Source organism: Heptranchias perlo, chromosome 19, assembly GCF_035084215.1.
Source record: "Heptranchias perlo isolate sHepPer1 chromosome 19, sHepPer1.hap1, whole genome shotgun sequence".
Taxonomy (NCBI): domain Eukaryota; kingdom Metazoa; phylum Chordata; class Chondrichthyes; order Hexanchiformes; family Hexanchidae; genus Heptranchias; species Heptranchias perlo.
In genome coordinates, this window is record NC_090343.1 from 25,524,703 (window position 1) to 25,550,305 (window position 25,603).

The 25,603-nt window shown below is 41.2% G+C and overlaps 1 protein-coding gene across 5 annotated transcripts in view; it reads right to left on the reverse strand.

Moving 5' to 3' along the window:
- Positions 1-411: 411 nt before the first annotated feature.
- stau1 (staufen double-stranded RNA binding protein 1) overlaps positions 412-25,603 on the reverse strand; it is a 48,252-nt gene continuing 23,060 nt past the window's right edge. For 2 of the 5 annotated variants that reach the window (XM_068000528.1, XM_068000525.1), the window contains exons 7-15: positions 23,820-23,918; positions 18,269-18,481; positions 13,767-13,910; positions 13,533-13,679; positions 13,359-13,458; positions 10,723-11,054; positions 5,177-5,299; positions 4,898-4,983; positions 412-1,505 (exon numbers count right to left, since the gene is read on the reverse strand). In XM_068000528.1, the coding sequence (XP_067856629.1) occupies positions 1,418-1,505; positions 4,898-4,983; positions 5,177-5,299; positions 10,723-11,054; positions 13,359-13,458; positions 13,533-13,679; positions 13,767-13,910; positions 18,269-18,481; positions 23,820-23,918 (1,332 nt within the window). In that variant the 3' untranslated portion in view covers positions 412-1,417. The remainder of the gene's footprint in view (positions 1,506-4,897; positions 4,984-5,176; positions 5,300-10,722; positions 11,055-13,358; positions 13,459-13,532; positions 13,680-13,766; positions 13,911-18,268; positions 18,482-23,819; positions 23,919-25,603) is intronic. The other 3 variants (XM_068000526.1, XM_068000527.1, XM_068000529.1) reach the window with 3 other exon arrangements.

Sequence of the window (25,603 nt, forward strand, 5' to 3'; positions counted from 1 at the left end):
TTAAAAAAAAAACCCTTTATATTTAAAGGTTAGCTATTATACCACGCACAATGGAGAAAAGCTTGTGTAGCATGACTTAAAGGAGTTAAATGCTTCACTTGTGACCAAAGGCTTTTTAAAGCATGGGATGTTTACAGCATTTTCCAGCAACTTTACAAATGTAGAAGGAAAAACAGTTAGCTTGTAAAGAAGGGTAATGTGATAACAAAATAAGTGCTGGAATAGCTAAAAGAATATTGGGGAAAAATCAGAACCAATAAGACTTTTTTCTTCAAAAAAAAACCTTAAAAATAATTGTTGCAGCAGGTTGCAGACATCAAATCAAAGTTAAAATTTTGGCTGTGGCTTACAACTCCTTTAACTCAACTTCACATTGATAAAATGTGTTATGCCAAAAAAAGCCACCAGTACTTTTGCACAAACACCAATTTTTACTTCTCCATTCCATAGGTACAGTACATGGGGAGGGAAAAAAAAGTCCAAAAGTAAAGTAACAATTTGTTGACGTAGTTGGCAAGGGTTTCGTGCTTTACTTGGACCATACGCAAAAAGTTTACTGTACACACTTTGTGTACATCACATGGAACATTACATCAAAGCATTAAAGTACAACACAACATCTTACATTTTACCCTACACCGAGATGTACAGTAATCTGCAATTTCTGGTATAAGCTAGGTAACAGATCATATCCAACAATGTAATTCTTATGCACCGTTGAAAATTACTCATTTAATTTTTGTATAAACAAAGTTTAATATATAAAACAAAAGCAAATTCCTTCAGAATTACCAAATTAAAAACAATCTTTTAGATTAAGAAAAATACAAATAATCTAGAAGACTGAACATTCTACTTGATACCATCTTCCAAAGGTGAAAAAATAACAGAGGAAGTCTTTATAACCTACTCAAACAGGACTCAATTTGGAGCTTAAATTTACTTCTTTCGGATATACAATTATGAAAATGCAGGCACACTACTTTTTAAACTAGCACCAGGTTTTGTCAAACCAAAATGGTTTATGTTGCTAATGGCCAATTCAAACAGGTACCAAATCATGAACTACATATGTTGGATATGACCCTGATATTGTTAAGTAATCAAAAACATTAGCAATCTTTCAATCATCATGTAATGTACTATTGGAGAGGCATCAACAGAAATTCTAACTTTTTGCTGCTGGATGTTGGTGTGAACAAGGTTCCAATGAAAAATTATGAACAAATTTCCTTCATCAAAAAAAACAGAATTAATGTTGAAATGCATCACTATTTTAAAAAGTTAAGCAACTTAATGATTTAGATACTACAGCAAGATTCAAACTGTAGTTGTCTAAAACAGAAGTTACAATGTCACAGAACAGGAAGCATCCGATTTTCTCTGGTGCTTGGAGCTTTGGGTCAATAAAAGGCTTTCAGTCAGTGACATCCAGTGTTTGTCCTAAAGTGTTTGAGTTAGCCGGTTTGATGAGAGAATCGCCATCAATTTCTTGTTTCACACATCTGAAATGAACAAGAATCAGTTGGTTTTTAATTAAAATGCTTCTGCAGAACTGGAGATTTTTTTCTACCACAAAACTAAGTGCAGATTTAAAGTTGTAGAACTTAAGAATTCAGTAAATTATGAATTGTACAAGGCTGCAGATGATTATGGAATTACAATTTATGTTTATGTAACTGATCAGATAGAATCTGAAATTTCAGTACACATGGCGGCCATTTGGCTCAACATGCCTCTACCACCTCCAACTTGAGAGTGATCTGCTCTACTTCCCTGCTTTTCCTATATTCAGTACAAGCAATGAAGATTAAGGTTGTCATGCAAAAAAGGTAGAAGAATTGTATCCATAGAGGTCTAGTTTTAGTAACACAAATCAAATAATCACTATTAGTTTTGTGCTAAAAGCCTTCTCAAGTCACGTAATGCATCCAAGTTTGCTGACTATACAAAGCTAGGTACCTGGGAAAGTAAGCTGTGAGGAGGACGCAGAGAGGCTGCAAAGGGACACAGACAGGTTAATTGGGTGGGTGAGAAAGTGGCAGATGGAGTATAATGTGGGGAAATGTGAAATTATCCACTTTGGTAAGAATAGAAAAGCAGATTTTTTTTTTAAAAAGGTGAGAGTCTAAAATGTTGGTAGGCAGAGGGATTTGGGTGTCCTTGTACACATCACAAAGTTCACATGTAGGTACAGCAAGAAATTAGGAAGGCAAATGGTCTGTTAGCCTTTATTGTAAGGGGGTTGGAGTATAAGAGTAAGGTGGTCTTGCTGCAATTATATAGGGCTCTGGTGAGAACACACCTAGAGTACAGTTTTGGTCTCATTATCTAAGGAAGGACATACTTGCCATAGTGAGTGCAACAAAGGTTCACTAGATTGATTCCTGGGATGAAATGGTTGTCCTATGAAGAGAGATTGAGTAGAATGGATCTATATACTCAAGTTCAGAAGAATGAGAGGTGATCTCACTGATACGTATAAAATTCTTAGAGGGCTTGACAGGGTAGATGCTGTTTACTCTGGCTGGAGAGTCTGGAACTAAGGGTCATAGTCTCAAGATAAGGGGTTGGCCATTTAGGACAGTGATGAGGAAAAATTTCTTCACTCAGGAAGGTTGTGAATCTTTGGAATTCTCTACCCCAGAGGGCTGTGGATGGTCAGTTGTTGAGTATATTCAAGACTGAGATTGATGGATATTTGGACACTAAGGGAATCGATGGATAAGGGGATAGGGCAGGAACATGAAGTTGAGATCAAAGATCAGTCATGATCTTACTGAATGGCAGAGCAAGCTTGAAGGGCTGTATGGTCTACTCCTATTTCTTATGTTCAGTGCAGATTAAAAGGGGGACAATCAGCTCCTCGAGCCTGTTCCACCATTCAATTAGATCATGGCTGATCTGTATTTCATCTCCATTTACCAGTCTTTGCTCCATATCCCTTGATACACTCACCCAACGAAAATCTATCAATCTCAGCCTTGAAAATTTCAATTGACCCAATATCCACAGCCTTTTGTGAGACAGCGCTCCAGATTTTCACTACCCTTTGTGAGAAAGTGCTTCCTGATTTCACTCCTAAAATAGCCGAGCTCTAATTTTAAGATTATGCCCTCTTGTTCTGGATTTTCCCACCAGAGCAAATGCTTTCTCAATTCATCCTATCAAATCCCATTATCATTTTAAACAACTTAGATCACCTTCCACCACCTAAACTTAAGGGAATACAAGCCAAGCTTATGCAACCAGTCCTCAATCTAACCCTGTAAGCCCCAGGCATAATGTTGATGAATCGGCACTGTATCCCCTCCAAGGCCATTATATCTTTCCGGAGGTCCACCAACCACAACTGAACGCAGTACTCCAGATGGGATCTGACCATGGCTCTGTACAACTGAAGCATCATTTCCTTACTTTTGGATTTCAATCCTTTGACAAAGGCCAACATTCCATTAGCCTTTTTGATTACTTTTCATACCTGTGCACTAGCATTTAATGATGTGTACCTGGACACCTAAATCCCTTTGCTCCTCCACAGCTCCCTGGGGAATACCACTTGCCACATCCCACCAGAGAACATTCCTTTATCGTTACTGTCTCCTACCTCCTTCCCAATTACCATGTCGCAAAATTACCTCCAATTCCGTGCGCTCTTATTTTTGCAAATAATCTTGTGTGGGACCTTATCAAATGCCATCTGGACATGCAAATAGACAATTTCCATAGACACTCCCCTATCCACCATGCTAGTGACTGCCTCAAAAAAATTCAACTAAATGAGTCAGATGTGATCTATCCATCACAAATTCATGCTGACACTCTTCGGTCAGCTCATACCTGTCTAAGTGCTCAGTCGTAACCCTTCCTCCTTGTTGGGGGGGGGGGGCAAGAGTTGCAGGGCAGTTAAAATGGAGTGGAGGACTTATCCACTCCTTTCCCACCCTAATTCTGGCTGATTGCAATTTTAAATTGCAAGCAGCAAAGACACCTGCCTCAAGCCGGCAGGATCCACTTTTTCTTTTTTGTAGGCAGGATCCACTTTAAATACGCAGATCAGGCTCCAATTAAGTCACCGGGCCCGATCTGCTACTTTAACTTGAGGCCTGAGCAGGGGGAGGAGTGGTAGCTTCCCCACCAGGCAAAATCTGCTTGGAACAGGAACCCAGGGCCAGAAGAGGCCAGGTAATTGTTCAATTTAAAAAAAAAATAAAGTTTCTTTATGGGCCAGGAGGAGCAGGAGTGCTCCTCCGGGATCCACAAGGAAACCTTCAGCCTTTCCTGCCCTGGGCCTTCCCCACCCCCCATTTCACGAATGGGATTCCCCTCCTGGTGCACTTACTTTGTGCCAGGGACCATTCCCTTGAATCCCTGACAGCAGCCTGCTGCCACCAGATTTAAAACAGTTGGGCAGCCGCTTCCCAGCTGTTTTGGTTGGGTGGACAGCAAGCAACATGCTAATGAGGTCCGGCTATTAATATCGGCCCATCCTCCATGCTACCACTCCTGTTTTGCTGCATTCCTGCTCTTTGAAAGATTCCAGTAACTTTGCCACAATTGATGTTAAACTGACAGGTAGGGGAGTTACCTGGTTTCTCCCTCCCTTATTAAATAATGGAGTGACATTTGCAATTTTTCAATCCAAAAGCCAATTCCTGAATCTAGAGCAATTTGGAAAATTATGACAACACACCTTCGATTTCCTCACCTATTTCTTTTAATAACATGGGGTGGAAACCATCAGGTACTGGAGATTTGTCTATCTTAAATCCCATTCTTTTCTCCATTACGATTTTATATACCACGGTGCAACAAAAGAGGCTTTCCCTTTCATCGCAGTTTAATCCCTATGCCACATAATCTCAAATCAGAAAGAGGAGAATCTGCTTATACTTACATAGCAATTGGTCCATTTCCTGTTCTTGATATTTCTACATTTTGTTGGTCCAGCTCAGACAACAATTTCAAGATATTAAGAGCAGCCTAGAAAGGAAAGAGATATTTACTACCTTAACAAAAAGTAGACTTGACTTATATTGGTCCTAGAAAAGAAGTCCACCTCCCACCCCCCTACTTACAGTTAATGACTTTTCAGCCAAATTAGGAATTGTCAACTAAATAAGCAGTGGGATATTACACTAAACCAAAGTTTTGAAAACTGTAAAACATCCTTTACCATATCATGACAGGACTCAACATCTTTTCCGATTCCATGACTGATCAGAGGAGGTTGGGATGAACAGTTTATCAGCGACACGTACTCATTTTTATTGTTTTTTGGAAAGTCTTTATATTCAACCTGAAAAGAGATGAATCACATGACTAACTCTTACAATTGTTACTGGCAGTCACATTCAAATTATCTTTTAGGAGCTTCAATACACAAAGGCTACACATTATTTTGGCTTGGCCTAACCCAATGTCAGTGATTAAATTGTGCAGAAGTCAAATTTGAAGCAGCTATTAAACCAAATTGAGGGAACTTGAATAAACATGGCAGAATATGAGCAAATCTCAAAACTTTGAAAGTCAGATGTTGAAGTATTTATAAAGCATTTCCCATAATGATTGAGTAAGTAAATGCACAGCCTGATGTGGTATAGCCAGATTCAAAAAGCCTCAGGCATAATGTTGTCTGTGCTGATTTGGGTCATCCCAGGAGGGGCACCATTAACCAGGAGTACAGGGTTGGGAGGGAGGGGGGGTGGGGGGGGCAGGGAAGGAAAAAAAAGGAATAGCTTTGCTGTTGGTAGCTAGCCAACGAACTATATACTGGACAAGACCTAGATTTGCGATACCCTGACATTCCGCACCAGGGGCTTGATCGGGTGGATGCGGTAAGGATGTTCCCAAGGATGGGTGAAACTAGAACTAGGGGGCATAATCTTAGAATAAGGGGCTGCTCTTTCAAAACTGAGATGAGGAGAAACTTCTTCACTCAGAGGGTAGTAGGTCTGTGGAATTTGCTGCCCCAGGAAGCTGTGGAAGCTACATCATTAAATAAATTTAAAACAGAAATAGACAGTTTCCTAGAAGTAAAGAGAATTAGGGGTTACGGGGAGCGGGCAGGAAATTGGACATGAATTTAGATTTGAGGTTAGGATCAGATCAGCCATGATCTTATTGAATGGCGGAGCAGGCTCGAGGGGCCGATTGGCCTACTCCTGCTCCTATTTCTTATGTTCTTATGTTCTAAATAGTCGCTTCAAGGGCAGGGTCACAGCCAAGGCCAATCTTGGCTCAGCATCTAGGCTTGCATATTAACGATGACCATTTAGACGGGATCTCAGAAGGCTGGTAGTACCAGTAAAAATTTACTGTAGCACAAGTCAACACCTTTAAGGGAAGGAGTGAAGTAGCGAAAAATGTATCTTCTATAAAACCATAGAAAAGATACAGCACACAAGAGGGCCATTCGGCCCATCATGTCCGCACCAGCTCAAAGAACAACCAGGTGCCCATTCTAATCCCACCTTCCAGCACCCGGTCTGCAGCCCTGCAGCTTACAGCATTTTAGGTGCAGGTCCAGGTACTTTAAGAGTTGAGGGTCCTTGCCTCTACCACCAATTCGGGCAGCAAATTCCATACAACCACCACCCTCTGGGTTAAAAAGTTTTTCCTCATGTCCCCTCTAATCCTTCTGCCAATCAGCTTAAATCTATGTCCTCTAGTGCTTGAACTCTCCGCAAGGGGAAAACAGGTACTCCGTGTCTGCTCTATCTGGGCCCCTCATAATTTTGTACACCTCAATCAAGTCTCCCCTCAGCCTCCTCTGCTCCAAGGAAAACAACCCCAGCCTATCCAATCTCTCCTTGTAGCTGCAATTTTCAAGCCCTGGCAACATTCTTGTAAATCTTCTCTGCACTCTCTCCACAGCAATTACGTCTTTCCTGTAATGTGGTGAGCAGAACTGCGCACAATACTCCAGCTGTGATCTTACCAGCGTTTTATACAGTTCCATCATTACATCCCTGCTTTTGTATTCTATACCTCGGCTAATAAGGGAAAGCATTCCGTATGCCTTCTTCACAACCTTATCTACCTGTACTGCCACCTTCAGGGGCCTGTGCACATGCACGCCAAGGTCTCTCACTTCCTCTACCCCTCTTAATATATTCCCGTTTACTGCGTATTCCCTTCTACTGTTTGCCCTCCCTAAGTGCATTACCTCACACTTCTCCAGGTTGAACGCCATTTGCCACTTTTCCACCCACTCCACCAACCCATTGATATCTTCTTGGAGTCTACAGCTATCCTCTTCACTATCAACTACACAGCCAATTTTTGTGTCGTCTGCAAATTTCCCAATCATGCCCCCGACATTCAAGTCCATATCATTAATATATACCACAAACAGCAAGGGACCCAACACTGAGCCCTGTGGCACACCACTGGAAATGGATTTCCATTTGCAAAGACATCCATCGACTTTTACCCTTTATTTCCTGTTGCTGAGCCAATTTTGGATCCAATTCGCCACATTTCCCTGTATCCCATGGGTTTTTACCTTTCTGACCAGTCTGCCACGTGAGATCTTGTCAAATGCCTTACTAAAATTCATGTAGACAACATCCACTGCACTACCCTCATCAATCCTCCTTGTCACTTCCTCAAAAGAATTCAATCAGATTTGTACAGCATGACCTTCCCTGAACAAATCCATGCTGACCATCCCTGATTAAACCATGCCTTTCCAAGTGACAGTTTATCCGATCTCTCAGTATTGATTTTAATAGTTTGCCCACCACCGAGGTAAGACTGACCGGCCTATAATTGTTCGGCCTTTCCCGCGTACCCTTTTTAAACAATGGTACTACGTTTGCAGTCTTCCAGTCCTCCGGTACCTCCCCTGTATCTAGTGAGGATTAGAAAATGATCTTCAGAGCATCCGCTATTTCCTCCCTGGCTTCCTTCAATAGCCTAGAAAACAATCCATCCGGCCCTGGTGACTTATCAACTTTCAAGGATTCCAGTCCCCCTAGTACTTCCTCTCTCGTTATGTTTACCTTATCCAATATTTCACAACTCTCCTCTTTAACTACTACATCCGATCATCCCTTTCCTTTGTGAATAGAGACAAAAAAATATTCATTTAAAACCCTACCCACATCCTCTGCTTCTACACACAAATTACCCTCATCATCCCTGAAAAGGTGGGACCTATCCTTAGCTATCCTCTTGTTCTTAATGATAAAACATCTTTGGGTTTTCTTTAATCTTACTAGCTAATATTTTTTCATGCCCTCTCTTTGCTTTCCATATTTCCTTTTTTATGTCATCCCTGCACTTTCTACACTCCTCTAGGCTTCCTGCAGTATTTAGTTTTCTTTTTCTGCTTTATCTTGCCCCGTATACTTCTAGACAACCAGGGGGCTCTAAATTTGGCAGTGCCTCCCTTTTTCTTTAAGGGGACGTGTCTGCATCGTTCCTGTGGAATTTCACTTTTTAGTGCCTCCCACTGACTTCTCCTCAAGTAGTAGTGTCCAGTCCACTTCTGCCAAATCACCTCTTAGTTCTGTAAAATTTGCCTTCCCCCCCAATTTAAAATATTTACTCCTGATTTAACTCTGTCCTTTTCCATAATAACATTAAAACTAACTGAATTATGGCCACTATCCCCAATATGGTCACCCACTTGCCCATCTTCATTTCCCAGGACTAAATCTAGAATTGCATCCCCACTTGTTGGGCTTGTCACGTACTGGCTAAAAAAGTTCTCCTGGACACCGATCAAGAATTTTGCGCCCTCTGTGCCCCTCACACTGTTTGAATCCCAGTTGATGTTAGGGTAGTTGAAGTCCCCCATTATTGCCCTCTTATTTTTGCACTCAGAAATTTGCCTACATATTTGTTCTTCTATCTCCCTTTCGCTATTTGGGGGTCTATAGTACATTCCTACTAGTGTGACTACTCCTTTTTTTATTTCTTAGCTCAACCCATATGGGCTCGAATGATGATCCATTTTAGCATATCATCCCTTCTCACAACTGTAATTGATTCTTTAACCAATAATGCTACCCCCCCACTTTTTTTTTTAAATCACCCACTCTATCCTGCCTGAAAACTCTATATCCAGGGATATTGAGCTGCCAATTATCCCCCTTTTTAAGCCAGGTTTCCGTTATAGCAATGATATCATGCTGCCGTGTGTCTATCTGTGCCCTTAGCTCATCTGCTTTGTTTGTAATACTCCTTGCATTGAAGTATATACCCTTTAATCCAGTCAAATTCCTGTGCTGAACACTATTTAACCTTTGCTTCTTTTTCTTTTCCGAGTCGCTAACTAAGTCACTAACTGCTTTTCTACTTCCCGTTTCCTGGTCTGAATTTGTCCTATCTGTACATGCCCTTTGGTTCCCATTCCCCTGCCATACTAGTTTAAACCCTCCCCAACAGAACTAGCAAATGCCCTCGTGAGGATATTGGTCCCGGTTCTGCTTGGGTGCAACCCGTCCAGCTTGTACAGGTCCCGCCTTTCCCAGAATCAGTCCCAATGCCTCAGGAATTTAAACCCCTCCCTCCTACACCATCTCTCAAGCCACGCATTCATCTGGTCTATTCTCCTATTTCTTCTCTCGCTAGCACTTGGCACTGGGAGTAATCCCGAGATTACTACCTTAGAGGTCCTGCTTTAATTTATTTCCTAACTCCCTATTTTCTGCTTGCAGGACCTCAACCCTTTTTTTAAAAAAACCGATGCCATTGGTACAGATACGGACCACGACCTCTGGCTGCTCACCCTCCACCTTCAGAATGTCCTGCAGCCGCTCAGTGACATCCTTGACCCGAGCACCAGGGAGGCAACATACCATCCTGGAGTCACCTCTGCGGCCGCAGAAACGCCTATCTGTTCCCCTTACGATGGAATCCCCCATCACTATTGCTCTCCCATTCTTTTTCCTCAGTGCAGCTGAGTCACTCGTGGTGCCATAGTCTTGGCTCTTGCTGCATTCCCCCGATAAACCATCTCCCCCAACATCATCCAAAGCGGAATATCTGTGAGAGGGAGAAGGCCCCAGGGGACTCCTGCTCTACCTGCCTAGTCCTTTTACTCTGCCTGGCGGTCACCCATTTCCTTTCTGCCTGCATAATCTTTATCTGCGGTGTGACCACCTCACCGAACGTGCTATCCACAATAATCTCAGCATCGCGGATGCTCCACAGTGAATCCACCTGCAGCTCCAGCTCCAAAATGCAGTTAGTCAGTAGCTGCAGCTTGACACACTTCTTGCACACATGGTCACCAGGGACATCGGTAGTGTCCATGACTTCCCACGTAGCTCAGGAGGAGCATATCACTGTTCATTATAATCTTATTTCCATTACTTAAATTTCTGTTAGCAAGTCACAATACCATCTAAATGGTGCTTATAATGTTAGCCTTGCTTCAAACTACACTTGCAAAGTTTGATAACTATCACAAAACAAATGTAGAAGTACCTGACCAAAGAATTCACTACGTCCTTTTGCATCGGTTAAGTTCAAGATTACTCACCTAAAGGTTTACTATGGAAGTATTATATAATTTTGAATTATACCAGAAATAAAGCAATCTAGTGTTATAGCAGAGAAAGCAATGTTTTGGATAGTTGCATGTACTTCTCATCTCAAGTACAACAAAGACTAATATTATGGCACTTTTCAAAAAACTGCTATTTCTGCAAAACTGGTCAAGGTTAAATAACTTATCTGACTATCCCCAAGACAGATTCATTATTATACCTGTAATCCTTGAACACTAGCCAGAAAGTCCAACTGTTCTGAAGGTCTGGTAAGGGTGCTTTGTGGCTTGCGGGCTGCAGGGTTATTTTTCAAAATAGTTTCAGCAGTTAAGGACGTTCCGCCATATAGGAGTTCTCTTGCGATCATTGCAGTGACTGTGGCCATGGCCGGATTTGCTGCGGGCCTGTTGAAATCTTTGGTATGATGCCCTTGATTGACTCCAACAGCCTGTGCTACCTCAGGAACCATGGGAAGGATTCCAGCAGGCAGTTGCTGGTGGCTGGGATAAGGCATCCGAAACTCATCTTCTAGACGTACGCTCCCATCTTTAACTGAAAAATAGTACGACCAAATTACAATTTTTATTAATGCTTGAAAATACTGCAACTATACCACAGAAGTGGTTTATTATAGAATCCTCAGACATACATAAGTTTCCTTTCAGTTTAATCTTTGGAATTTTGCACAACCTATTGTTGACATAATGAAGAAAGCCTGCCCAACTCATCAAATCTGTTCCTTTCATATTATATATGCAAATTGTCATCATGGGCTCTGTTCCACACATTTCATGTTTCTTCTAAAGCTTTACATGCCCCAAAAAGGTAATTAAGGAAAGATTCTAGACTATTTAAATATTACTTGACTTCAATTTCCCCACAATTGAACCCTGGCCCATAGCACTTCACAGATCACCCCTCCCACCAAAGCAATATTGAACACAATCCGTCTGTATCTTTCCCTATAACTTACTAGTTCACAGAAAGCTGATTTTTTTTAAGCAAAGTTCTAATTTCTCAGTCATAATGAATTGCACATATAGTCACCTTCCTCATACAGTAGCAGCTCAAAAACACACCAGTGCGGGATTTTAAAATGGAACGGAGAACCAATTCCTCAGCTTAGTTTAGTGATGCTCAATGTCAAATTTAGTAGTCAATTTAGTATTAAAGTGAGCATATACCCCAGTACAAAAGAAACTAAATGCTGCTGCTTGTATCAATATCCTCACTGAAGCAGCTATGAAACCATCAAATGCAAAAGTGTTTCAATTTAATATTGCCTATTGTGATATATTTATCTGGATTGACTGAAAACCAATTACTTCCTGCATTTACAAAGCACTTTCAATGCAGAAGAAATTCTTACAGCAACATCAACTTGCAATTATATAGCGCTTTTAAATATAGTAAAAGGTCCCAAGGTGCTTCACAGGAGTGTTATCAAACAAAATTTCACACCAAGCCACATAAGGAGGTATTAGGACAGAAGACCAAAAGCTTGGCCGAAGAGGTAGGTTTTAAGAAATGTCTTAATAGAGGAAAAGGGGTAGAGGGGCGGAGAGGTTTAGGGAGGGAAGGAAGGAAGGAAGAGGTTTAGGGAAGCTTAGGCAGCTGAAGGCACGGCTGCCAAAGGTGGAGCGATTAAAATCAGGGATGCGCAAGAGGCAAGAATTGGAGGAGCGCAGAGATCATTTTACAGAAGGCATTTTACAGAAATTCAAGAAAGAAAACAGATCCCAGGCCAAAGGCAGGGAGATTAAGAGGGATGACCAAACACTTAGTCAGAGGTGAGTTTTAAGGAGTGTCTTAAAAGGAGGAGACAAAAAGGTTTAGGAAAGGAATGCCAACGTATGGAGCCTAGGCAGCTGAAGGTTTTGGGGGTGGGGAAGGAGGAGGAAAGAGAGATGGGGGACAGTTGCACAAGAGGCTGGAGTAGAAATAACGGAGTGTTCGGCAGTGGGAAACAAGGGTGGCTAAAAAGCTTGCAGGTGCAAGTCCATGGAGAGATTTATAAGAACTTTAAATGAAGAAATTGGGGGAAGGGGGGCGGCGCATCAGCCAATGTAGGTCAGCAAACAGATTAATCCAAGAACTCAAAACGTATAAAACATTTCCCATTGTATACAAACTCTGATCGTTCCCCATTTCTAATGTTAACTGCCTTAGTTCACCTGAGAAAGCAGATTTGAGAAATCTAAAAATCAGTAAAAATATATTAACTGTTCAGGCCTATTAATTATTCCATTATTTTTATTTGGATATCTGCTTTCTCCTGCCCACGATTTATCCATTTGTGACAGATGATTTGCTCTCCTGCCATGGCTCCTACCTTTGAAAAACCAGCTGTTAAGAACCTAACAGCCAGGACAATGCTCCATTATGACTGGATCCCTGAACCTGGGAGTAACACACAAACCCAAATTCTACCCCCATACGGCACAGTACATTAAGTGTTCAACACACTATCACCATACCATCTGAAGTGTAACATTTCATATTCCTCTGCACTGGCATCAAAAATCAGCTGTGGCACAGCTGGTTTTATACTAATGATTTCAGAAGTGAAAGTAGAAAATCTCAATTCACACTTAATAAATGATAACCAACATGGCTATCAAGAACGTCTCTCCGTTCTTTAAACGGTGACCAATGCTATCTTTTCAACTGTGGGAAGGGAGAAAAAAAGATGGAGGGAATCAAAAGATTTGTAAACCAACAGTCAAACAGGTTTAACTGCATAAATGTTGTACAGCTGTTAAATTCCCATACTGAAGCATTTGAAGACTTATTTCTACACTTGCATGGCATATTATTCGGGTTGTTTTACTTTTTAAAAGCACCAATACCACTTACCCGTTGCAGTGTCTTCTGAAGAGAAACCGGGCTCGAAAAATGTCACTTTCCGTCCTTTAACAGGTTCTTTCACAGTTGGCTTAAAAGAAAATGAAAATTCCTTCAGAACAGACCTTGGAACTCAAAATTTATTCAACTCAGTTTGTTTTTAAATTGCAATGTGGAAAAAATTACCTTTTCTTCAGTTTTCAAAGCTGGTTTAGGTGGCTGAGGCTGAGGAACTTTAAAACCTAAAAGCTCCAACATTTTCTCAGCTGCATTTCGCTTAGCAACTTTCTTATTTGGGCCCATTCCCTCTGCTACTTGAGCACCAACTTTAACCTAGATAACGGAATACAGTTCAGATTATTTGGGATTGTACATTTCAGAAGGGGTAGATAATCAAATAAATTATGTAACAGTTCTCACCCGCATAACAAACTCTCTGAGGCGAGGAAGGCCTCGTTCTACCATTAATGTATATTCAGGCTCCTTTTCCTTTTTTGCTTGCTGAATTTGAGCTAGACGGCTGATTGGATTCATTCCTTGCCCATACTCTGGACTTGTCTGTAGCTTAAAAATAAAAAAGATGCAAGCTCAGCATTTCAGCACTATTCAAATTAAATCAACGGGTGAGAAGATGAGTAAAGTTGGTTTAATTTTTGCAGCCAAATCCAAAAAAAAACAGATTCTGTTTTGGTTCCAGACACAAGTGACCCATTGTTAAAAAATTAAAAAATTTACAATGCTGAATCTTGCAGATTTTCTAGGCACCAAAAGTGGCTCTTTCCCTCAAGTTTTTTTTTAAAAAAAACTTTCCACTTGGTATTCTCCATAATGCAAAAAAGGCCTGTTCCGAACCCTCTGCTGATATCACTTTACGGTCAGATGCTATAAAGTGTGGTCTGGAGTGAATGGTCTTTCAATTACTGTCCCTATAGGAGAGTGCCAGGCTCCCCCACTTCTCATTCTCCTATTAGCTCAGCTAGAATTGGGAGTTCATCATGCACAACAGATGCATCATCATGCTCTGCTGTCCTCCAAATATTTAAAGGAATCAAGAGTTCATAAGAATTTATTTTTTTTGCTCTCAGCCAATAAACAACTCAATTTAATAAATAGACTAATGATAATTATACTGGTCCAAGACAGTTCACTCGTTAGGTGAGAACCAATATATGTGCCAACAGTCCAAAACTCAGAAGATGCAGATTCAGGTAATTGTAGCCATGATATTCATGAAGAGGACACTAGGATAAAATTTGGTGGAACAGCAGGTTACCCAAAGCGGAAATCAAATCCAACTTACAGCAGCAGAAATTTCTTCAATTTTTTCTGGCTACAAGAATCATTGACAAACTTTAAGCAATCTCAAACCAGGTACACAAATCCATCTGAGAGTTACCACTAGTTTGTGAAGTGGATGAGAATCCACTTCACAAACTAGTGGTAACTCTCAGATGGATTTGTGTACCTTATTTCTTTGAAGACCATGAGGATAGTTGGTATAGGAAAAAGAAACTACACATTAGGGGCAAGGTATATTGCTGCACCTGGCATACATGCAATTGATACCAAGAGTGCTGACAGTGGAGAAGGGTTCCAATCGACAGCACTGACATTCCTCATCTTGAGGACATAGCATTTTTTTCCCCCCAATGAGAAAGGAAAATATCATGCAGAAAGTGATCAGAGAATAAAAATAAGATTCAGGAGCTGGATCCAGGTTCTGAAGACAGATTCTGGAACTAACTAGTTTTCATTAGAGACAAGACAGAAGCTAGTATCTAGGTCATTGAAAGGTGGAGATAGTAGACATAACTCAGTGAACAGAGAACTAGAAAACACTTTTACACACTCAACAAGCTTCAAATGAGAAATTTACACACACACACCCCCACACACACAGAGCAATAGATGTGTGGGGATCAATTTTAAAAAAAAACAGGTAAATAGATTAGTAATTTGATGGAAAGTTGGAGATAAGTATAAACAGAGCACAAATATACCACAGAACAAAGCTGTTCATGGACTGCTGGCACCACAGAAAAGTCTTTGTTGAAAGCAATGGCCAGTTTGAGTGTGGTTGTGCAATTTACATATTTTGCTCAAATTTTTTGGGGAAAACTTTGCATCACTCTCAGTCGTTAGATTAGATAACTGGTACAATGCACAATTGGGTAGATTTGTACACAGTCTGGAAGGAGCATAAATACACCAGATATTCACATTAAAAAGTTTAAGATTACAGTACCTAAATAACTGACCATCCATAGAAAACAGATATGGGGTTTTCTCCTCAACTCCTGAAGCTATTAAATCCTCCACAGGATTACTGTTCTATGACCCTAGTACCTTACCCAAATGGCCACAATTCACACAAGGATCTTGATAGCAAATGTCCCAGGATTTCCAACTGGACAAACAGCCCAATCCTGTTCTCAGATGGTATCCAAATACATGCACTTCCATGAAGGGCAGTGTACAGCAGTCAGGTACAAGAAATATGGCTAATTTTCCTTTGACTTCACCATTGCCTGTGGTCAGTTAACTCAACACATCAGAATCAAACCCAGTAATGGCTCATCTCTATGGCTCAGACTTTACTTCAGCCATCATTATGGTGGTAAATTGCTGGTCCTGGCCCAGTAAGCCAAGTAAATTTTTTTACTTCACTGGAGGGTTTTGAAAAGGAGAATTTCTTGCTTAATATCAAACATAAGATCTGAGATATTCCCACTCCAGGAGTGTTGGTTTCTCAAATTGGTAAAATATACACATAGCATGTTCTGTTGTGATATCAGTTTTCCTTGTACATGGGAACTATCCATGCACTACTGACAATTAGTTAATGGATGCAGTTTATGACCTTAATTCCACCTTCCCATAGTTCAATGATGTTGCCCAATATGTACAAGCAATCACCATTGAGCTGTTCAGGGGGAGAAAGATGTTCTGACATGATGCACTATAAAAAGGTCATTTACTCATTAATTTTGCTTGAATCCCATGTGCACTGGTTTGGGGAAAAATTCCAGTGCGGGGTTAAAGCCTCATTGACCCCAATAGTTTACCTAATTTACAATTTGCAAAGTTAGAGATTGGCTAGGAGCATTTGTTGGTGCAGTGACATCTCATGTCAGCAATCTTAACCAACATGTGCATATAGTGTCCAATTTTCAATACATTTATTTTTCCACATACATAGTCCTGAATTTGTGAAAGTCATTTCAAGCTCGTGTGTAAAACTATATAAATATGCACACCTTGGGATTTGGACTAATTCTTCAATGTAAATTGGAACAAGTTATGGCTTTAAAGTTAGTGATATAGATAAAGTCAGATTAGCTCCATAAATATAACAGGGGTAGTTTTCAGACTAAACTCCAGACAACATTTTAGGCTTCAGGCATATATCGGACAAACTAGTCAACTCAGTCTTAAAAGAAACATCTATATCTGGGAAAGCTTGCCAGCTACAAACGGCCAACAAGCCCCAAAATACAAGTGCGTCCAATGTGCAGTCAAAAGCTTTATATGTTGTTTGGGGGTAAAAGACCTGACAGACAGACCTCCAAGAGCTTTCTCTAGCATCATCTTTCAGTCCCTCTTTCTGCAAGTTTCTCCTTTCCTCTGTTTGTTTCTCACCCCCCATAGTAGGGTGGAACGATACTCTGGCCTCTGAAGGCTGCATCAATCCACTCCATAGGCATGAGAAAGGGAGGGGGTCCCACATGTGTATTTCTGCCTCAGGCTGGATGGTCATTTCGTCTCTATAGTGCTGATTCATGGTGACAGCATAACTAGCACAAACTTCTGAGAACTGCTCCATGTGGGCTGGTGAAATTTGACTATGCAAACTCAATCTTTCTCTGCTCAGTGTCCACTCCAGGCCCAATCCAGCACTGTACATGCAAACCCAGTACAGATTTGCTCCAGCTCTCTGTTCCCTGTTCAATGCAGACACAACCTAATGCTGGTCTTTGCTGTTTTCATGCAGGTATCCATAATGTCTAGTTGTGTGACTATGGGCTTCCATGGACATGATCTATAGCACTTAGTCTGGTCCGAACTTTAATTGGAACTGTACAAACTGGAAACCACCTAGAGGGGTGCCATCAGCAGAGCTGGTGGACAGTGCTTGAGAAACAATCCACATTTTGGCATCTAATTGGTTACTACTAGAACCAACAAAATCCCTTAAAAATAGATGCTACTCAATGGATCATTGCTTATAATACAGACTCAAGAGCTATAACCATTTATATTTACAAGCACTTTTGGATATTCCTTTACTAGCCTTTTGATGCACATTGACAGACAACTTGCATGGTTTTTAGATAACAAAGACAACTGACATTTCTGAGGGGCAATAGAATATAACTAGTAATAGCACCCAAAAACAATTAAAATATCTTCAACACTTTAAAAAAAAAAACACTTGCATTTCTAGCATTTCAACAGCACATCACAGCGAACTGTTTTATTGAAATCTAGTGACTGGTATGTAGGCACATTTGGCAGCCATTCTGCGTTAGCAACATCTCACAAGCAGAAGATGAACGATGAAAGTTATTTTTTTGTGATTTGCTTTGAATTCCCTGTTCTCGTAGTACCACAAGATTTTCAACATTTGAACAGACAGACGAGACTTTGATTTATCTTTTCCAAAGGCTGGCACTTCCAACAATGTAGCATCCTGCAGTGCTGCACTGAAGTCTCAGCCTAGATTAGGAGTTCAAGCCCTGTGGTGGAGCTCAAACAACCTTCTCACTTAGAAGGAAGTACCACCAACTGAATGGAGCTGGAGTCTCTAACTAGTAAAAGTTGAAACTTTTGCTTCTGCACTAGCTACACAATGATTTCCATTTAGCACCCAGATATTTTTCTTTCAAATAATGTTTCTTTTCATACACAAAATATCTACACACCTTCACTATTGATTTGGTTTTCTTTTTTATGCGTGGTTTCACTTTTTCTACTGTGGGTAGCTGTGGAAGTTTCTTCAGTTCCTCCAGAACAGCTATTGCAGCAGCTTTCTTCGAAATTTTCTTACTCTTCCCTTCTCCTTCAGCTGAAAATTCTCCAACCATTACTTTAGTTACAAAACTTTTCATGTGAGGAGGGCCACTTTCTTTTATTACCTGTGAAGCCAAAAAAAGTGCTTAAAAACAAGTAATGTCTAATTTACTTGTTCCACACACAACCCAGTGGTGGCACATTAGTTTGAGATTTTTCAGTAGCAACCTGCCATGACATTTTCTCTCCTCACATCATTTAAAATGGTTTTCTTCAAGGCGGCACAATGACAACAAGCAGATTAGCTACTGAGACAAGGACCCTGTCGCATGCATTATTCATCTTTTTGGCAACTGGTGCCCAATTGGGCTGTCTAAGAATTAATGTGCGACTAGCAGTAATTTGCATATTAGCAACGAGGCAGTGGGGTGGGAGGGAAGAGAGGAGGAGAGAGAATGGGGGAAAAAAAAGAGCTCCAGCACAGCACGGTCAAGTGACAGCCTATAGATTTGTGCCCACAATTCTGTGTTTATTGCCAGGAGTCACACTGCAGGCTGCTTTCATGCCAATGAGAAACTAGGGAGCAATTTGTTGGCCCATCCTACTGATCAGGGAGTTGGACAAAATGAATGAACGAGGACAAAAAAAAACCCGAGACCTCAGATCCTCACTTCATTCTCCAACCAGGCCAGAAGATGGGCAAACAGTCTGCTCCCACATCTAGCAATATTGCTCAAGATAGCCATTCGGATTTTTTTTAAAAACAAGAGCAGCAGAGTTGACCACTCAACCCATATAGTAAGTCACGAACCATATTAGCCGAGAATCACAAGTACAAACCCACAATCCCATCGTTCACTCACAGCACCACTGCAGCCACTCTCACCTTGGTCTTTCATTACTTGTTCACTTTACTTCCTGCCTATTTTGTGGACCAAAGATGACCATATGCAATTAGCAGAAATATTCTTCTTCCTTGATAATATTGTAATAAGCCTCAAAGTGTTTTCTGAAACTTACCTGATCAAAAATATTTGCTCTTCTTGTGCTAATATGCAAGTTAATAATATTCACACATGCTTCTTAAAAAGATAAATGATGCACAACACAGGAACCTTGTCTATGTAGCGAATGAGTTACTGAATGCTGTGTAACAAAAACTCTGCAAATCTAACAGGGGTTTAAGAGGCACTGAATGGAGAAAAATGAAAAAAATGTAACCATGTGAACATTTAAGCAGTCAGAGAACAAACAAAACCCTCCAGAACACCCTCCCTCTGATTGCATCATCCAAGGAACGCTCCCCCCCTTCTCATCTCTCCCATCTTCCGCGCCCCACTCCCATCTGTCTCCTTTCCCCTCTCCTGCCTTGGTCCAATTATGCCTCTGAGCTCTAATCCTGATTGATTAGAAAATTCCCCTTGGGTCTTAACTCCCCATGTACTATGTCACAGGAAATCAACTAGTTATATATTAAACTCAGTACATAGAGCACACATTTTATTCAAAATTCTTCTGTGCCTGTAGTACCTACTACTCCTGTAAATAGTAATAGATACATTCGATGTTAAAGATGTCACATTCACAAAAGCTGCTATTTTATAGAGTACATCACCTTGTGATTATGACAGCCTGGTGGCCAGATTGCACAAAGTTCTCAAAATGCTTTCTGAAATTATTTCATCCACCATATTTTGTTTAGTAACTGGAATTTCTAATGTCTAAAATAAAATGTCACTATAACCCTAATCAATCTCCTGTGGTGTTGCAAACAGTAAGTTGCAGTATATGGTCATTCTCTTGCCTACATTTGATATATTTTGGTTGGTGGCTCTGTCTTTGCTGCTTCTGTGCTCTTGCTCTATCCTCCCTACCACCCCCACACCAAGCTTCTTTTCCTCTGTATTTTTCTTTGTTTGGCTGATAGGTGGTATGGTATGGAAAAGGAATCACCAACAGCAGCAGGCTGCATTTAGGTTGGTGTCTGCAGGGAAAATGTGGCCCTCAGCACTCCATTCCCATCTCCCTCTTGCTCATCACTTCCTCTACCCATTCCAACCACCCGCTCCCATTACTACACCTACTACAAAGGACCCTACTCAACGCATATCCTCCCCTGCCCCATCGCTCCACTGTCACGCATCCTTAGCCTTCCATCCACTCGACCCCACTCTCAATGCCGCCAAGAGTGTGCGCGCTAAGAGGCTAGAGGCCCTCATCGTCCATTTCGCTCCTCTCCTCCCTCTAAGAGTTCCTCAAAGAGGGCTTTGTTTGCCATCAAAAATCATCTTTTAAAAAAAATTAAGTTGGAATGAGAATAGAAAACAGCCCATCTTTCTCATTTGGTCTCTCTGAATCGGTCTCACAGGTATAAACAATTAACATCGACTTTGTCTAATCAGGTGGAGATCATTTTCTTTTGAAAACTGAAGATTAAATGAAAAATGCACGCACTGTGTTTTTCTCCCCCAACTTGTGTGCCACTTTCTTCCTCTCAGTTTAATATACTTTTTACAGAAGGCAAAATAAAAACTAGGTGTGTAATCAGAACAGTCCCTTGCACATATACTTGGTGTTTTTTTTGAAAAACGCTCAATAGAAATTCTACCCCAGTAAAGCGTTTAAAATTTCTCCCTTTCTTTTCAAGGAGCTTTTGGGCAGAAAGTGCAAAAATGGTAAATAAAATATCCCATCACTAGGGCAGACTGGAGAGCCACGATGCATCCTGTGACATTAAGTACATTGAATATGCTCAAGAGAAAAATGTCAAAGTCCAAGCTCAGGCATGTGAGCGAAGCTGCTGAGGTCAAGTAAAAACTAGTGAAGGTATGAAATAGCAATTCAAATCGATAAATTTAAATCATCTTTTGTGGAACATGTAATTTTAAAAACTTAGTTTAAACCCTCATTTCAGATATCAGAAATTTCAATTAAGAGAAAAACATCTCAAAGCATTGGGGGATCCCAGTGGCCAGATTACACAACCTTGGTGATATATACTTATACAGTGTGACACCAATCAGAGCAGCACCAACAGGAGTAATAGATGCTGCAGGTACTTAAGAGTTTTCAATAAACATGCAGCCCATGAACCAAATTTAATACACAATACATCATAAAGACAATTCAATGGATAAATTTAATGGCCAGAGCGGTGGCTCTGCAAACTGAATTTGAATTGTGGAATTTGCAATGCGCTTAATTTTCCAGGATACATCAATATTGTTCACAGTCAGCTCAACAGTCAGGTTATTTTTCTTCACCTCCCAGCACTTTGTTCTATAAATTTCAAGAAGTCTATTAAACGATAGTGGGGGGGGGGGGGGGGGGGAAAAAGGAAGGAAGCAAGGAAAGGGAAAGAAAAAGGCAAAACAGCAAGAGCGCAACACACTTGTACTTATCGTCCCAACAGAGATGGCCCACAGCCGATAAGTTAAACCACTTTTAAATTGTATATGCATAGCTGTTTCCTCTGCCACTCGCAGAATCATAGAAAAGGTTACAGCACGGAAGGAGGCCATTCGGCCCATCAAGTCCGCACCAGCTCTATGCAAGAGCAATCCAGCTAGTCCCACTCCCCTGCCCTATCCCCGTAGCCCTGCAAACTTTTTCCTTTCAAGTACTTATCCAGTTCCCTTTTGAAGGCTATGATTGAATCTGCTTCCAGCACCTCCTCGGGCAGTGCATTCCAGATCCAAACCACTCGCGGTGTAAAAACGTTTTTTCCTCATGTCACTTTTGGTTCTTTTACCAATCACCTTCAATCTATGTTCTTTGGTTCTTAACCCTTCCACCAATTGGAAGGGTTTCTCTCTATCTAGACCCTTCATGATTTTGAATACCTCTATGTTCCAAGGAGAACAACCCCAGCTTCTCCAGTCGATCCACGTGACTGAAGTCCCTTATCCCTGGAATCATTGTAGTAAATCTCTTCTGCATCGTCACTAAGGCCTTCACATCTTTCCTAAAGTGCGGTACCCAGAACTGGACGCAATACTCCAGTTGTGGCCGAACCAGTGTTTTAATAAAGGTTCATCATGACTTCCATGCTTTTGTACTCTATGCCTATATTTATAAAGCCCAGGATCCCGTATGCATTTTTAAATCACTTTCCCAAACTGCCCTGCCACCTTCAATAATTTGTGCACATACACCCCCAGATCTCTGTTCCTATAGAACTATAGAAAAGATACACAGAAGGGGGCCACTCGGCCCATCGTGTCCGCACCGGCTCAAAGAACAACCAGGCGCCCATTCTAATCCCACCTTCCAGCACCCGGTCCGTAGCCCTGCAGCTTACAGTACTTTAGGTGCAGGTCCAGGTACTTTTTTAAAAAAAAGAGTTGAGAGTCCTTGTCTCTACCACCAATTCAGGCAGCAAATTCCATACAACCACCACCCTCTGGGTTAAAAAGTTTTTCCTCATGTCCCCTCTAATCCTTCTGCCAATCAGCTTAAATCTATGTCCTCTAGTGCTTGAACTCTCCGCAAGGGGAAAACAGGTACTCCGTGTCTGCTCTATCTGGGCCCCTCATAATTTTGTACACCTCAATCAAGTCTCCCCTCAGCCTCCTCTGCTCCAAGGAAAACAACCTCAGCCTATCCAATCTCTCCTCGTAGCTACAATTTTCAAGCCCTGGCAACATGCCCTTAAATCTTCTCTGCACTCTCTCCAGAGCAATTACGTCCTTCCTGTAATGTGGCGACCAGAACTGTGCACAATGCTCCAGCGTTTTATACAGTTCCATCATTACATCCCTGCTTTTGTATTCTATACCTCGGCTAATAAGGGAAAGCATTCCGTATGCCTTCTTCACTACCTTATCTACCTGTACTGCCACCTTCAGGGACCTGAGCACATGCACTCCAAGATCTCTCCTGTTCTGAAATCTACTCATAAATGGGAAAAATTGCAGAGTATTAGTAGTCTCAGTATATAGCACACACAATTCAGTAGGAAGTGAGTATAAACACCAACCTTCTATTTTCTTCAATATTTGTATCTTTACAAGCAACTGGGAAAGGTCCTTACAGGTAGGGCCACCAGGAATCTCAGACTCAGCGTGCTGGAAACTCTATTTTGGCACCTTGTTCCTTGCTGTAATTTCTATGATTGAGCAGGAAGGCAAGTGATTTGGCATTGTGATATTCTACAATGTAGCTTATCTTCTGCCAGAGTGCCACAGTTTTGAGAGAAAAATCCCAGAGGCAACTGAAATGCAAATTTTTGAGCTGACCCAACCAATAAAACATGTGCCCTAACCATGAAGCATTTGTATTGTTTCCCCAGCTACCATTCCAGTCAGCTACAAGTTCCTCCACAGCATCTCAAAAAACACACTGCAAGGAGGAAAAAACTCATGCCAACATCAACATGGGAATGGTTTAATACAGCTGGGTTTTGCAATAACCAGGCAGCTTAACCTATGTGCAACTTCTTCAGACATTTTATGAAAACCTTACTTCAAAGTTCACAGGCATATTCCTTTTCAGTGCAATCTCAAAAACTTGGCTTATTTCAGATTTATTGAGATCATCATCATCTGGTTCTTTTCCATTAACCTGCAAGAAAATGTACAAGTAGTTACCAGCATGAAAAGCCCTAATGAAAGTTTTTAAATTGAGACAGTATAATGCATTTTCATAAAACTAGAAGTTCAATTTTAAAAGCTAACGTTTTGAAAAAATACCTTGAAAATACTAGGGATGTTTAAACTACTTTAGCTTATTGTGGAATGTTACAGCACAGAAGCAGGCTATTCATCCCATCAAATCTCTGGTGGTTTTGTCTACAAGCCACCTAGTCTAATCTCACTTTACTGCTCCTTCTTCATACCTTTTAATACCTCTGTTTCTCAAGCAACTAATTCCCTTGTAAAAGGTGTCATGGACTCTGCTTCACATTGGATTGTTGCAGAAAATTCCACATTTTAGTCCACACATCCAAATTTAAAAGTGCCGTTGTAAGTGACTTGAGGGGGGGGGGGGGGAAAAAAAAGTGTGTTTTCTCCAGGGACAGATACAGAAGGAAGTGGAGTTGGGAGGGGGAAGGGGGACAAGGATATAAAGAAGTGATCAGAGATGGCCTTATCCGTGATTGACACGAGAGGAGGAGAGGCCACGTGAGATGACAAGGTCGAGAGGGTAGTTGTGAATATTAGTAAGAGTCTATAGGGAAGGAGAGATTAAGGGAGGATAGGAGGACAGTGAACTCAGGAGAGAGAGCATGATGAGTTGAGATGGAGGTTGAAATCACCGAGGTTGAGAAGTTGCTCGGTGCAGAGGTTAACGGAAGAAAGCAGTGAAAATATCTTTGAGAGAAACTTGGCGTGGTACTTGGGTGGGCGGTAGAGCACAAGGATGTTCTAAGACCTAAGAGTTAGGAGCAGGAGTAGACCGTTCGGCCCCGTGAGCCTGCTTCACCATTTAATGAGATCATGGCTGATCTGATTTTTACCTCAACTCCACTTTCCCGCCCTTTCCCCATATCCTTCGACTCCCTTGCTGATCAAAAATTTGTCTAACTCAGCCTTGAATGTATTCAATGACTCAGCCTCCACAGCCTTTTGGGGTAAAGGATTCTAAAGATTCACGACCCTCTGGGAGAAGAAATTCCTCCTCATTTTCACCTTAAACGGGCGACCCCTTATTCTGAGACTATGCCCCCTAGTTTTAGATTCCCCCATGAGGGGTAACATCCTCTCAGCATCTACCCTATCGAGTCCCCTCAGAATCTTGTATGTTTCAATAAGATCGCCTCTCATTCTTCTAAACTCCAATGATAATAGACCCAACCTGTTCAATCTTTCCTCATAAGACAGGCCTTCCATACCCGGAATCAACCTAGTGAACCTCCTCTGAACTGCCTCCAATGCAAGTATGTCCTTCCTTTATTAAGGGCACCAGAACTGTACGCAGTACTCCAGGTGCGGTCTCACCAGCACCCTGTACAGTTGTAGCATAAGTTCCCTGCTTTTATACTCCATCCCCCTAGAAATAAAGGCCAATATTCCGTTTGCCTTCTGGATTCCCTGCTGCACCTGTATGTTGACTTTGTGTTTCATGTACGAGGACACCCAGATCCCTCTGTACCGCAGCATTTTGTAGTATTTCTCCATTCAAATAATATTTGACTTTTTTTATTTTTCCACCTAAAGCGGATGATTTCACATTTTCCCACATTATATTCCTTCTGCCAAATTTTTGCCCATTCGCTTAACCCGTCAATATCCCCTTGCAGACACTAT